The following is a 14,595-nucleotide window of genomic DNA, read 5'->3' as shown; positions in this document are numbered from 1 at the left end:
AGTTCGAACTGAGTCGAGCTAATTTTTTGAGATCGAAAATGAGTTCGAGCTGGCCCTAGCTCGAATCGAACTCAGATCAAACCAGTTCGGTTACTCGGTTACTTTGCTATTGATGTTGCTCACCAAGTGTTTGATGAAATGACTCAACTACGTGTGGTTGATGGTAAGGAAGGTATGTACATGAAACAAATACCTTTTTTTTCTTGGTTTTTATATTTCTTAGAAGGTGTTTGATAAAATACCTATAAAACCATTGCTTCTGTTTTACATATAGTGGGATTTGAAAGATGCAGTCCAAGTATTTGTGAAAATGCTGCATAGGAGAACTCAGCTCGATCTTGGCTCGAACTCAGCTCGAACTGGCCCGAGCTGCTGATCAAACTAAGCCGAGTTGGCCAGTCAGGCTCGAGGACCGAGCCAAGCCGAGTTCGAGCTGAGGTCAGCTAGTGGCCAAACCGAGTCGAGTTGAGGCCAGCTCAACTCGATTCAACTCGATTTACACTCCTAACTTTGAGAAAGTATTGGTTAAGTTCAGTATGAACAAGGTGAAACTGGTTAGCACACCCCATGCTGCTCACTTTAGGCTCTCTTTTGAATAATATTCTACTACAGATGAAGAAAAGTCAGTGATGTCTTATGTGCCCTATTTGATTGTTGTTGGTAGTTTGATGTATGTCATAATCTCTATGAGACCTAATATTTCACATGTAGTAAGTGTTGTGATTAGATACATAGCTAACCCCGGCAAGAAACACTAGGAGGCAATGAAATGGTTATTTTAGTATATTCAAGGTACATTTGACTACCTCTTGACGTTTAAAAAGTCAGAGGACAAGTTGGTAGGCTACATAGATGCCGATTACACGGCTAATGTGGATAATAGAAGATCGACTTCTGGCTACTCGTTTGCGCTAGCAGGTGGAGTGATCGGTTGGACGTTGAAGCTTTAGTATCTGGTGGCTCTTTCCATAACCGATGTAGAGTATATGGCGATGACGGAGGCATTCAAAAAAGGTATTTAGTTAAGAGAGATGATAAATGAACTTGGGGTTCAACAGGAATTCGTGCTAGTAAATTGTGATAGCGAAAGCGCAATCAATTTGGCGAAGAACTTGGTTTTCTCGTACTAAATATATTGATGTTTGTCATCATTTTATCCGACAGGTGCTTGAGAAAGGCAGCATGACTTTTGAGAAGATCCACACAAGTGTGAATCTAGCAGACATGCTTACGAAGGTGGTTCCTGTAGAGAAGTTCAAGTTTTGTGTGACTTATCTGGGCTTGACGAAGGCAGAGTGTGCACGAGAAGCGAAGACAATGGTAGAGGTATGATGGAATCAATTAGAGATAGAGCTTGGAGCTATGGTTTGTGATAAATTAATGACATGGTGAAGATTGCTATCAGATATCTTAAATTTATCTGTAACTGGGTCTATAGATGGCATCAACAGACCACTGGATTACATCAAGCAAACTCCTTATTTTTTGCCTTTACTCACTGAACAGTTTTTGGGTCCAAATTGATATAATTGAAGGTGGCTTCAATCCCATCGATGAGACGATGATGGCACTCGATATGATCGAAGCTCCTATCGAGCAACTTGTGTAGTTATGCAGAATTACGAGTTTTGTTTCCTATTTCAATTTTAACCCTTTTTAAAGGTTTGTAATCCGTGATTGGTGTATTGAAACATGCTTAGGGTATTTTGGTGAGCAAATGGAATTCAAATCTAGGTTTTTTTGTGTTCAGGATGTATTTTTGAATCAGTAAGCTCTTGCATCTCTTGTAAACCTTGATTATCATAGTAAATTCGTTATCGCTTTGTGTTGTGGTTTTTTCCTGTGATCTTTTTCCATGTAAAAATTTATATTCTTTGTATGCTTGGTTGTTTAATTCTAACGGGTTGCTTTCGTGTGTCCCCCAATAAGAATTGACACATTAAATAAATAAATTGGCTTATTTTAACTTTAACACAACCCACACCTATCACAGATCTTTTAATGTATGGGGGACGTAAGGGTTATCACCTAATGAATGGAGTGGATTTCGTATATACAACATTGTGGCACAAAGAGCTTGAGTGTTTTACGGTTTTGCGTGCCGTGTAAAACATGCGTTGTGGACAATTCTGGTCCTTCATGCACTACAGACCAAATGAATAATATTAGCACCACTCATCTATTGGGACCCACCACAAATGGGGCGTACCCATCATATATCACATAGTTATGCCTCATGGATAGATATAAGTAGTGATTGGTGACATGCGTAGATATGTGTCCAGCTCTGTTTACTCACATGAATGTGGTGAGCCACACATATGCTTAATGTGGGCTGTTGGTTATCCTTCATACATATGCTTGCATTTTACATGTCACAACTGGATTCTAAGAAAATGTTGGTCATGTACATGAGATTGATGTGATGATAAAAACTATCATCCTCCATCAATGAAAATAGAATCATTATTTTTATGTGATTCTTAGTTATTTCAAGTGTGACAACTTACTTGTATAATCGATTGTGTTTGGTAAATTGCTTTGTGTGCCAATTTGTTTATATTATTGATTATATTTCATGAATTATTATTATTATTTTGCGATATTGGAGTAAACTGTGATCTAGTATGGACATATGAAACTCCTCTTAAGGTAAACACTTCCACTTGTTTAGTGTGTCGTTGGAATAGAATACTCACTGTAAATAATATCCGGAAATGAAATTGTCGGAATAGAATACTCACTGTAAATAACATCTGGAAGTGAAAGATGATACTTATTAGCCTTTTTATTCGTGTAAGAGGGCAGCAGAATCCATTGATATAATCCAACATTTTCTTTTTCTTCCTAATTTCTTTGTTAATGTACGGCTATACAAAATGTCTTTTTAGTACCTGGCACGGTAGCACGTCAGAAGTGGAGTCGTTTCAAGAATTTAAGTGCCCCACCTGCTGCAATTGTAAAGATGTTCATCCTCTTTAAGGATTGGAATCCACACTGATTTGGTCCATCCTTCAGAAATTTCTTTAGGACGTTTTTTTCTTTTTTGTTTTCCTTTTTATTTTAGTTTGTCTTTAAGCTTTTTTTGTTAATATAATTCTTTATGGAGAAATTAATGCCAAAAGAAAATTAGTGGTCTACATTTTTATCATATCATCAGAGTAAACAGATGCAAAATAAAATTTATTACATCTCTTTTACTTAAAGCTTTTAGATTTTTGACATTTTGCATATTTGTAAATACTAATAAGAATTTGATTTTTTTTTTCTAAGATTTATTTTTTTTTTGAAATTGTTCTTTATATATGTAATTTAATAATTTTTATTACTTATATTTAGAATTCCCTAAGAAAACATGTATTTTTTATTTTCCTCAGACCTACATTAAATATCTCAATCTTTTTTTTTTAGAGGGGTGCGCCAGGCCCTTGCAATAGTGCAATGCAAAGGCAACGCTCGATGACAGCAGCAAGCTGCTGTGGTGGACCATCCCCGCAAGAAATTAATTTAATATCATGTGACCCGATGGGCCACATATCGGATATTAAACTGATAAGAACAGATACTACACTAATTCAAAAGATACTTGTTTTTTCATTATTGATTTTCATTGAATTTCCTTGTTTCTTTTGCCCAAAACTGTAATTTAGATCACACTTGACGTTGTCATCTATTATAGTATAGCTATTTTTTTATGGCATGAACTTGCCTGATGAGTGAATGGGGCTGGACTTTGCATAAAGTAATCCTTATGGTTGGGCCAATGTCTTGGCCTGGATGGATATCCTGAATGTGTGACATGTTGAAACTTGTACATGACATGTTAAAATCTATCCGCTTGGCAGTAGTTGCTCATACAATTGGGCGGTCGGTGGGCCGGTAACTTTACCTTACAATCAGTTGAATCTTAGCATTTCTCATTAGAAATCATACTTTACTGGTTATATTTTTAATCTCTAACAAAAAAGAATAATCTCTTATGCACATATCATTATGATTAAATAAAACGTTGTGAACTCATTTTCAAGTGGCACCCAAACACGGCCTAAGTCTCTATTTATAAATACTAACAAGAAAATTACAAAACTAGAACTTGTAATTGTATTGACTATCTAATCAATGGACATTACAAGAGATTGAATGCAAGGATTTGCTCACCATTCATTAATCCGAGTTTTAACAAATGCCCTATCCGAGAGGTATGATCTCTGACGAATGGCTTAGATCAATGAGCACATCTGACTTGTAAAACCCCAAAAAAAGAAGAAAAAAAAGTTAAATAATATGTTCATATAATTCAAAAGGAATATTGGGATATACTTGCATATTAACTTGCAATTTCATTTTATACTTGGGAAAAGATACATTTCAAATGAATTTGAATCACATGAAATACTTCACGTCTGCTAGCTTTACACACTGGCACACTTACTAATGTCAAACACATGGGCGAGAGCTGAGCTTTCCATGTGGTAGGAAAACAATGTTAGATCTTCTGTTTCAAAAATCAAGCCTATGGTCAAAACATTTTTTCTAAGGTCATCCATGCATTTCTATGGTGTGGCCCAACTGAAGTGTAAATGGCCTGAGTTCCAGACCAGAAGATGTAAACAGTGTAGCCCATCTTATGGATAGCTTATAACTTACGAACTTCTGCCATCTTTAGGACGCGCTATAGCCAGGGGTCACAGCAATCCCCTATAACCATATAATTGTCTAATGAAATTTTTTTACCTATCTTGCCCTTACAATTAGACTAAAGATTGGGTAAAAATAAGATTTTAAAAAGAAAATAGAATGTGGCTGGCCCATTGACAGGTGTCATTTTTGTCATTTAAATCATGTCATTAATGTAGCCCACTATCACATCTCCCCCTTTGTTTGCAGCCAACAAAGGCTTTGAGGCCCACCTTGATGACTGGGTTACATCCACCCCATACATTTGTTGCTGCAGCTCTTGTTTGGACGCCATCATAAACACGGGGGAGATCTAAAAGTTTAGCAGGCCATGACACCAGAAAAGATACAGATAGGTCACCAACTGTTAAGACCAGAAAAAGTAGAGATAGGTCACCAACTGTTAAGCTCCTCCTCCTCCCTACCTGTAGTAGGCAGCCACACCCTTTATTATTATTATTATTAAAGGCAATGTTTCAGTGTACAATCTTTTAATAAAAAATAAAAAATAAGGTGACTTCCGTGGGAGGTGATAAACGTGGTGACTGGTAAATGAGAAATTATAGTAAACTGGGCCTTCATCTGTGCACAGTATATGTGCGTTTTAATTCTTAAAAAGTAGGAGTCCAGATAATCAGTTTGCTACTTTCAATTGTGAAAAATCAATGTCCAACAAATCTCCTAAATACAACCATCATAACATTTTTATTTGTTGCTACTAAATGACTGTCAAGAAGAGCAGCAGACGCCCACATTCCACCCTAAAACAATATTATCCAACGAATTTCCCAAATACGACAATCTTAACATTTTTTTTTTGTGGCCTACAAAAAGATGGTTAAGAAGAGCAGTATCGGCCCGCATTTAACCCTAAAATAACATCCCAAGAAAAGTGTGGCTAAGATCTTCCCAACAGAAAATCTCAGCCCAGGAAGCACTGTATGCAGGGGACCGAAGAGACTGGGCTGAGCCTGGCAGCGTATTGGTTCTGTCATCCACCCTGGGTGGCAGGAGCCCAATTCATGTGGGCCTCGACTCAGGTCCTCATCTCATGTATTGGGCCTGTGAGCCTGCTTCAGCCTGGCCACACCCAGCCTATCCCATTCGTCGGCCTTATCAGATCATTACTCATTACAGCACACTAAGGGCTATTCCGACACACTTCCGCAAAAGGAGTTTTCATGCCTACCTTTCAGGTCAACTCAATCGAGTTGGCTTTTTAGAGCCTACTTTGCCAAGCAGGGGATGAAACGGGCTTCCGAAAGTACATCCAACCGCATAACACAAAAGGTGGTTTGGCGCAAAATGCCATTTAGGCATCGAATGCCCCTTTTGAGGGTAAGTCCAAATGGGCCCAATAGCTGGTTTGGTTCTTAATCAGTCATGGCTTATGGGACTTCCAGTTCTTTCCTAACAAGGTTCATGATCATTGACAACCTCACTTCTGATTAGGGCTGTCAACCCAACCAGGCCTTGGATTGGCATGGGTCCAGATATTGAACTGGTTAAAGAGGGGCTATTCAAAATTTTGATTTTTCTGGGCATGGGCCCCACCCATTGATAGTATACATAAGCCCAGCAAAATGAGATCTTTACACATCGGATATTGATCTTACAACTTGTGTATAAGCCCAGCAAAATGAGATCTTTACATATGGGATACTGATTTTACAACTTATGTATAACTTTCATTATAAGAAGCATCCATACCTTCTTGTTTTTTACTCATTGAAGCATCATTGGCACTTACATTTTGGATCATTGATTGTTTCGTCATGGAGGCGGCTGATGATCTGAATTCACAGGTTTTTTCTTCTTTTTGCAGCTGATCATGAAATAGGCCGCCCATTCTGTGAGCACTCGTTACTGGAATGTTTCTTCCTTTTGGCCAGGAGTTGCCGTTTAATCAAATCCTCAATGTCAATTGCTTCCCGGATGCTGTCATGAATCAGATTGCATAATTCGTCGAGTGCAAGCATTGGAAATGGCTCCTCAATGAGAACACCGACCTGCACAAGATCGCTGAGCAAAATCACCATGGCAGATCGAATATGGGTCTGCTAACATTAAGCTATGCTAGTACACAATTAAGAACTTATTACACCGAAGGTGGGTTCTATGCACTTTAACAAGTACAAAATAAAACATCATACTGACTACTCAACACTTAGAAAACAACTCTACACGTGTATGTTCAGAAGCACATCCGGATACAGAGTGCGCGAGATGCTACTATGATCCAGTCCATGTGGGCCCCACTTATCTCGAGGGCCGAGATCGGGAAGGCCACAGGTCATATCTCTATTTTGGCAGGATTTTGGGTATTTGTAAATTTTAGCTTTTACAGGGTTATTTTGGTCATTTTCTTTCTTTGTTAGTTTTTACTTTTAGTTGGGGGGTTAAGGTGTTAGTTTCTATCAGTTGAGGATTAGTTGTGATTTAGCACACTAATCACCAAGATTAGTTAGAGATTAGTTAAGGTTGTTCTATAAAATATTGTTGTTTGAAAGCTTGTAAAGGGCTTGAAATTTTGAAATGAAAATTGATTAGAAAGAGAGAGGGGGAAGAAGAAGCAGAAAGAGATTTCCGCTTCTCTTGCTCTTGTTGAGATTGGGCTCAATCAATGCTCTCAGATCGCCCAATCTTTGAGGTTCCCGAAGGTCCGTGCTAGAGCCCCACACCGTGGATTCAGCGCACGCCTCCTACATCAAGCACCAAAATATTATTTTATTTGTTTAGCATTTTTCAAGTCCTACTTGAAACGAAGAAATATGTATTCTTTCAGGAGCAGAAAAGCAGACAAGCAATAGTTTGCCCATTTGCATGCCATTTTTCTTAGCACCACCGGTTCAAAACAAAGCCACTATACTACTAACAAAAATGCCTATTTGGGACTTCCAAACATAGGGCAGAGTCGGTTATTTGGCCATGTGCATATTAATCTGCAATGGGAATGTGCAATGTAACCAGAGAGCATGCACAGCATGTGTCAAATGATGCAAGTACATGGGTCTCCTATAAGTATTTGTGTAACATGATGCATAAGGGTACACGGGTACAACCTAGAAGTATTTTTCTGTGGGGGGAGAACTAGCCTCATGAGATCAACTCTGGTCAATCTTCCAGTTACTTCCTCTTTTCAAAATCCCAGTGTCGGTTGCTTTGAAAATTGAAAGGATTCAGAGGCAATTCCTTTGGGGTGAGAAAAAAAGAACTTCCATTTTGTGGAATGCAAGGAAGTTCAGAAAGTAAAAGCTGCTGGTCGTTTCTGGCAGGCAAAATTCAAGAGAAAAATAGAAGCCTCCTCAGTAAATGTTGGTAGTGATTTAGCAAGCACAGAGAGGCCCTATGGCATAAAGTCAATGGTAAGAAGTATGGCATGCCAAACAAAGGATGGGACCCTAGTCTCCTCCGTAGAACTCCAGTGTCTAAAATCTGTAAGGACATTGTGGTGATGGGGGACAGATCTACACCCTGGGGTAAAACACTTACACGAAGGTCGCAGATTCTTAGCACACAGCTGCGTACTGGTTCTTTTCTGGGAAGATGAATGGATTGGGAGTTGCACTTAGCAGCCAAATTTCCTAGGCTTACCGTTTAGAGCGAGAGAGACATATTTATGTAAAAGACTACTCAGAGTCTCTAAGAGACGGGACAACCTGGAACATCATCTAAGAAGAAACCTAAAGGAAAAGGAAGCTGAGGACTTTGAAGCTCTTCTGCACATGCTTAGCGAGGTCCGTCTCTCCCCTCTTGAGGCGGACAACCGAATCTGGAAGTGGGATCCATCAGGCACATTCTCAGCCAAATCCTTCTTCCTCCACTCCTCAGTCAAGCTGAAGGCGCAATTTGCTGCCTACCTTTGGAAATCTCCAATTCTCCCCCAGAATCTCTGCCTTTATGTGGATAGTGATCAAGCAGAAAATATTAACCGTAGACAATCTCCAAAGTCGTGGGATAGCTCAACAGATGCGTAGTGTGTAAATCAAGTGAAGAAGCTGCTCTCTCAGTTTGGAACTTCTTCCCCTCCGAGTTTAACAGAGAGTGGGTGCTTAGTGCCTGTCTTGAAGAAGAACTCATGCGCTGCTGTGGAACACCACTCCATTCACAATCTGTTGGGGAATTTGGAAGGAGAGGAACAATAGATTCTTCAAGGAGGCCCAACTTCCATAGCATTGCTGTGCGACAAAATCAAGAGTTCGATAGTAGAATGGGTGTTCTCCCACTCAGCCTTCAGTGGTATGTCTGTTTATGAGATTGGGAACAACTGGTCCATTTTTGTTGGGTAATTGTGGTCTCCCAATTAAAATTTTTGCTTAACCGTGGGAGTCCTCTCTTGTATCATTTCTGTTTTGCTGCTTTCGTTGTCCTTCGATCATCAGATCTTTTTTTTAATAAAATCTTCTTGTTTGCTCACAAAAAAAAAAGAAGCATAGAAGAGTATTTTTGCAACTCCAGACATATTCAAAAAACTAAATGTTGTAGTTGTTCTGCGAACTGCAAGGGGCTTTTGGGCATTGATAGGGACCGTCTATGAAAAAAAAAAAAAAATTCAATATCGGGGTAATACAGATGGTTATCTGAGCCAATGTGCATCACGAAATATATTGTATGAATGCTATGAGCACATGTAAATATATAGAGAAATGATCCACTCTCAGAGGAATATGATAAGTGAAGGTTAAATGCTCATAGTTGCATAGGGACAGTTGGATGCTCCAATTGATTGATTCGAACTGTCTATTGAGTTCAACTTACGTTTCATGGCATACAGTGAAAATTGCACTGATTGGATGATCTGGTCCATTCATATGTTAGCCTTCTTTTCTATAGCCTTCCATTTTTCAAGCCATGGATGGGATGGTTACAAGTCTCTGATAAAAGTGATTCACAAGCAATCCTCAACAATTAAATGGCCCAAATTGTTGACAAGGCCAATTTTTCCATAAATGATCTGGACTGTCCCTTCTATAGGTAGTTGATCAGATGGTTAGAATTGCCCAATCAGTGTGATTTTATATGGTAGGCCATGAAATATATAATGTACCTAGCGGACAACCTAGATTGGTTGTTTGGATTCTCCAAGTGTCCAGTGGAACTAGGAACACTTTTACTTAGTACTCTGAGAGCCCTGAATAATTTGTCAAACATGTAAATATCTCTCCTAAGTCAAGGGGTAACATTGAGTATCCAATTTAAGAAAAGAATTGTTCTACCAGATACAAATTAAAACCTTCAATAACAAAGCAAATACAAATGGGCAGCAGAAAAAATCATGTTTGATATTTACACAAAAGGAGGGAAGAAAGCTAGAAACAAAATAAAGCAGGAAATGCATACAATCATGCTCAGAAGTGCCTCAGAAAATGACACGTCAGTTGTATAAAATATGGGCTTACTTCCTCAATGCAGAACAAGGAAGCAGCACTGACAAAAGTAGCAGGAATGACGATCCAGCTGCAGTCGTCCCAAAGTATAATGGGAAGCGTAAGATGCCAGAAGACTAGAAATCTTGAGGTCAAGCGAGTGTAGGAAAGAGGAATGGGGATACCCATGAGTTGTTCACAGACACCAATGCCTTCATGGAAACAAGTGATTTTCGATTCCTGCATAATTATAATAACCAAGTGGTTCATAAGAAATTTCTGCTTTAGTGATGTTTTGGCGACATTGACAAATGACTACATTTTATCCCCGCCTTTTAAAAAGGATAAATATGGTGGCTACTCCCAAGTCCCAACAGTATGAATTTGAGTCCCGATCTCCCCACACATTATGAATGCCGCAGGCGTGTGGCCACACTATTTATGCGCCATGGCCCAGAATCAGAAAGGTCTGGTGATCATGTGGTTAACATGTTTTTTTTTTTTTTTGAAAAAAAATGGAAAGTTTTGAGGGATAGTCCTCATTCAACATACGAGTGTGGTCCCCCCATGTGATGACAGGACCAACCGGACTTTAAGGCACGCCACATACATGACAGGGCCTACCTGCAGAACTTATCTTGCACACACATGCCATGCGTGGAGGGAGTGGGATTTAGAAGGCAATTCTCACAAGTAGCTATAGCTGGGTCTTTGAAGATATTACAATGTTGTCAAGCATTTGAAAATTTGCAGAACCAACAATCTAACGCCACTTACAACAGAACAATGTTTCTAGAAATGCATGTCCTCATGATTTAACTTTTCATTTTGTCTAGGTACAAAAGGAACAAGGGGCTTCTATCTTTTATCGAGATCCTTTCCATCTACTACAGCATTTAATTGCTGCAGAAATCAAGGCATCAAGCATTTAAAAGTTTCAACAGAAAGGTTTTGACGATTTTAAAATTTTGGAGCATTTCATGGGCCAGAATGAGAAAGGATTCTTACACAATGACAAAGAAAATTACCAAGATATTTCGCTTCGACTCATCCAAGTGTAGCAATTTAAGGCTTTGAGAAATGAACTCAATGATGCAGCGTGGACGATGTTTCGAGCTGAGAACTACTGCTAGATCATCTTCTTCAAGCAAATTCTGCAGATCTTTACTGATATCGGAGCCATAAACAACATGGCACTGCAGTGACAAAAGTCCATCTGTTAGTTCCACCCTGTTTCATGTGTTATCTAATATAATCACAACAGCAACAGTTGTGGACAGGAGTTTGATGGCACATGTAACAACACAACAACACCCAAAACCTTGGGCCTTTCTTAAGCAGAAATAAAATTCACTGGTCCTTTTTTTTCCCTGAAAATTACATTAAATGACTTAATCAATCTAAAAGGTTGATGTAACCAGGTATAAATGGGGCATTACTCTATTAAAACCCTCGTAGAAAAATTCAAAATATTGGCTTAGAAAAGAGTCAGGGTGCCTCTGGACTCTGTTCCTAACTGTCTTTATGGAATCCCTACAGCCAGCTACATGCTAAGTTCACAGCCAGTACTATTTTTTCTACCAACACGTCACATGTGCAGATCATTTGAGCCATGCAGAAGTTGGGCCACACCATGAACATCACCTTTCTTGATAATCAGGCCAATCCACCCATCAGGTCAGCCACCCGTATGTTGAGTCAGACCCTGAGCTGTCCATTTATATCAATCATGTGGCCCACCTGATGAGTGGATCTAGCTGATTGAGGAGCCCGCCATTTGCATGGCTCAAAGATCCTTTAAAATTGACACGTTGACGGGAAAGATAAGAGTTTCATGCTAAGCTAGCCGTAGGCAATTATTCTCGCAGAGTCAAACATCATTCAAAATCCAATTGCACCCCTAATCAACCTTTCAAACAATATGATTCGGAAAGGTTGAAATTTTTTTCTTTTAAAGTATCCCAATCCCATTTATATTTCATTCTACTATTTCTTCCAACAATGTCAGTCAAGCACAAACAGGACTCATAACTCAATATGCCCATGTGGCATACACATGGGAGATCCTAGCCAGTTATCAAGTGGGCCCCACCATGTAGCTGCCCTCACCCAAAAATCAGACCAGCCACCGTCCACCACTTATTGCGGTGACCATCCGTGCACGTTGAATCTGGACATTGTCTAAATCTTCAAAAGAACCATTTCATATGTACATGTGGGACCCACACAATAGACTGACTGGACACTTGCATGACATCTGGTGTTTGAGAAGCAATAGGATGATGCATGCCAATAGAGACTGAAGAAGCGATTTGTGGCACATAAGTGTGACATCCACACCATTCATCAGCGAGGCGCCACCATGAACATGTCCTAGACCAAACAATCATGTAGACAGCAAGTTTATGAGTTATGAGCCACATGGGATAGTTAAAGAAGGGACAAGCAATTGCTTATACTCGACTTTCATGTGTGGCCCACACAATGTTTAGGCCTTGATTTTTTGTCAGGCCATGTTTTGTGTGTCCCACACAATGTTTAGGCCTTGATTTTTTGTCACACCATGTTTATAGTGTCTTCCACCATATGAGTGGCTTGGATCCCATGCACACAAGCAGTGTATTCGAAGTTCAGCCCATTCCTGGCAACCAACAACAGCTCAGCAATCAGATCAAACAACAGCATACATGTGAAATTATAGTGCTCCTAGATTCATAGTTGCGTCAGGACACTAAGACAAACCAATTGATGGATCCAGTCCATTAGGCCCACCCAGCACACAATTCATTTGCTGTCATGCACAGATCACAGCAGCTAGATGATATGATTGATCTCTAAGTTGGCCTTCTTTCTATAACCATCCATTTTCCAACAGTGGATGGATGATTAGGAATGTCTGGTAGAAGTGATTCTTTCGAAACAAAAGCAATCCAAGATGGGTTCAGCAAATAAATGGATAAAAACTGTTGATTGGACATAATTTTTTCCATAAAAGATCTTGATAATTTTTTTCCATAAATGATCTTGACTGTCCATTTCATAGGCATTGACCAGTTAGTTAAAACTTAGAAGTGCCCAATATGTGTGATTTTCCACATGGTATCTCATGAAATGTGTGCTTACTAGACACTCCAACCAAAGCAATCTTTTATTCAGTGGCAAATCAATGGTAGAGCCCAAGAACTTCTGGTTCAGATTTTATTTTATTTTTTCTTTTGAATAAATACGGTTAGTATCATCATACGCATGAGCCAGTGCGGTACGAGATGGAGGCACGAAAAATGCAGCATCTCCAAAGGAAGTGGATCAGCTTCCTATATCATAATCAGAAAGAAAACGCTGAATCTTTACAGACCTTGAGAGCAACTGGAAATGCCATGATATACTGCAGCAACATTTTCTTCATCTCCGCATCGGACTCGCTCTCGACCCCAGCCATAACCTGCCGTGCAAATTCATTCGTCCCCGCCACAACGCCCGTCCACGCCTTCCGCCCCTCCTCAAACCTCGAATAGCTCGCCTCCGTCCTGAAAACCAGCAGCAACGCCAGCGCTGGGGCCGTCAGTTGGTATGGCAGAGACGACGCATGCAGCACCGGGAAGATCTCCGGCAGGTATCGCAACTCAACAGCATAATTGTAGCCAGCAATGGCAGCGGCGAATGTTGTGAAGGCAACGACGGGCGGGATGAGCGAGAGGATGACACGGGAGGAGAGGCTGGAGAGGACGTGGCGGATGTGCCGAAGGGAGGATCGGTGCTCGAGCCACTTGTCGTGGGTGTAGAGGGACCGCTTCTGCCTCATTCCCCGTTCTTTGATCGCATCGGCCCAGTCGGGGACCGCCCGCAGGATCGAAATTAGGGTTAGGGTTTGGCTTGGTGAGGAAGAAGGCTCTTGGGAGGGTGAGCAGAGGGTTTGGAGAGAGAGGGGTTTGGAAGTGGGGGAGAGGCAGGGTATTTTGGGAAGAAGGGTTTTGGGGGTAAATTGGGTAGAATAAGAAGGAAAATTGAGAGGGGTTGTTGAAGGTTTTCTCATTTGAGGAAATTAGGGTTAGGGTTTGGAGAGAAGAAGAGTGAGAGACTGCAGATGACATGTTTGTCTTCTTTCTCTGACAGAAGAACTGAAAAGAAGAAGAGAGTGAACCCGGGAGGGGCAGTTGGAAGCAGTTATTTGTGACTGAGGATTTTACACATGTTTGCAGATGTTTGGATAAAAGGGAGAGTGTAGGGCACGTGGCATTCATTCACAGCTTCCATACCATCTGATTGTGACGAACAATGCGGATGGAAGAGTGGCTCTAAAATCAAACCAATCAATTAAATCCCTAATTATTAAGTTGACGGTTTTCAAATGGATGGTTCAAAATAAAACAGTGAGTGGTCCAACTTTTATGATCAAAATTGGACTGTTACTGTTTTATCGGTTGCTCATTGTTTTATGCCGTTTGGTCACGTAGTGAGTGGGGGCATGCAGTGTATATATGATTGAGATTGAATAATATCAGCCACCTATTAAACCACTTGCTCAATGTATAATACCGTAGGGAGATGTGAA

The 14,595-nt window shown here is 40.1% G+C and overlaps 1 protein-coding gene and 1 pseudogene across 3 annotated transcripts; both read right to left on the bottom strand.

Annotated features, from left to right (window-relative positions):
- Nucleotides 1-3,410: 3,410 nt before the first annotated feature.
- Nucleotides 3,411-3,586, bottom strand: LOC131232003 (U2 spliceosomal RNA; annotated as a pseudogene).
- A 2,663-nt stretch (nucleotides 3,587-6,249) lies between these two features.
- LOC131230958 (voltage-dependent chloride channel 1, chloroplastic-like) lies at nucleotides 6,250-14,274 on the bottom strand. 3 transcript variants are annotated; one of them, XM_058226980.1, is made up of 4 exons: nucleotides 13,399-14,250; nucleotides 11,072-11,239; nucleotides 10,077-10,283; nucleotides 6,250-6,686 (listed from the first exon to the last, which is right to left on the bottom strand). In XM_058226980.1, the coding sequence occupies exons 1-4, from the start codon at nucleotides 14,074-14,076 to the stop codon at nucleotides 6,507-6,509; spliced, it is 1,233 nt and encodes a 410-aa protein (XP_058082963.1). In that variant the 5' UTR covers nucleotides 14,077-14,250; the 3' UTR covers nucleotides 6,250-6,506. The 3 variants fall into 3 exon arrangements, with proteins under 3 accessions (XP_058082963.1, XP_058082965.1, XP_058082964.1); XM_058226981.1 differs by having other exon boundaries at nucleotides 6,428-6,699; nucleotides 13,399-14,266; XM_058226982.1 differs by lacking the exon at nucleotides 10,077-10,283 and having other exon boundaries at nucleotides 13,399-14,274.
- Between the last annotated feature and the right edge of the window lie 321 nt (nucleotides 14,275-14,595).

This window comes from Magnolia sinica, chromosome 17, assembly GCF_029962835.1.
Source record: "Magnolia sinica isolate HGM2019 chromosome 17, MsV1, whole genome shotgun sequence".
Taxonomy (NCBI): Eukaryota; Viridiplantae; Streptophyta; class Magnoliopsida; order Magnoliales; family Magnoliaceae; genus Magnolia; species Magnolia sinica.
This window is presented reverse-complemented; position numbering and strand designations above follow the sequence as displayed.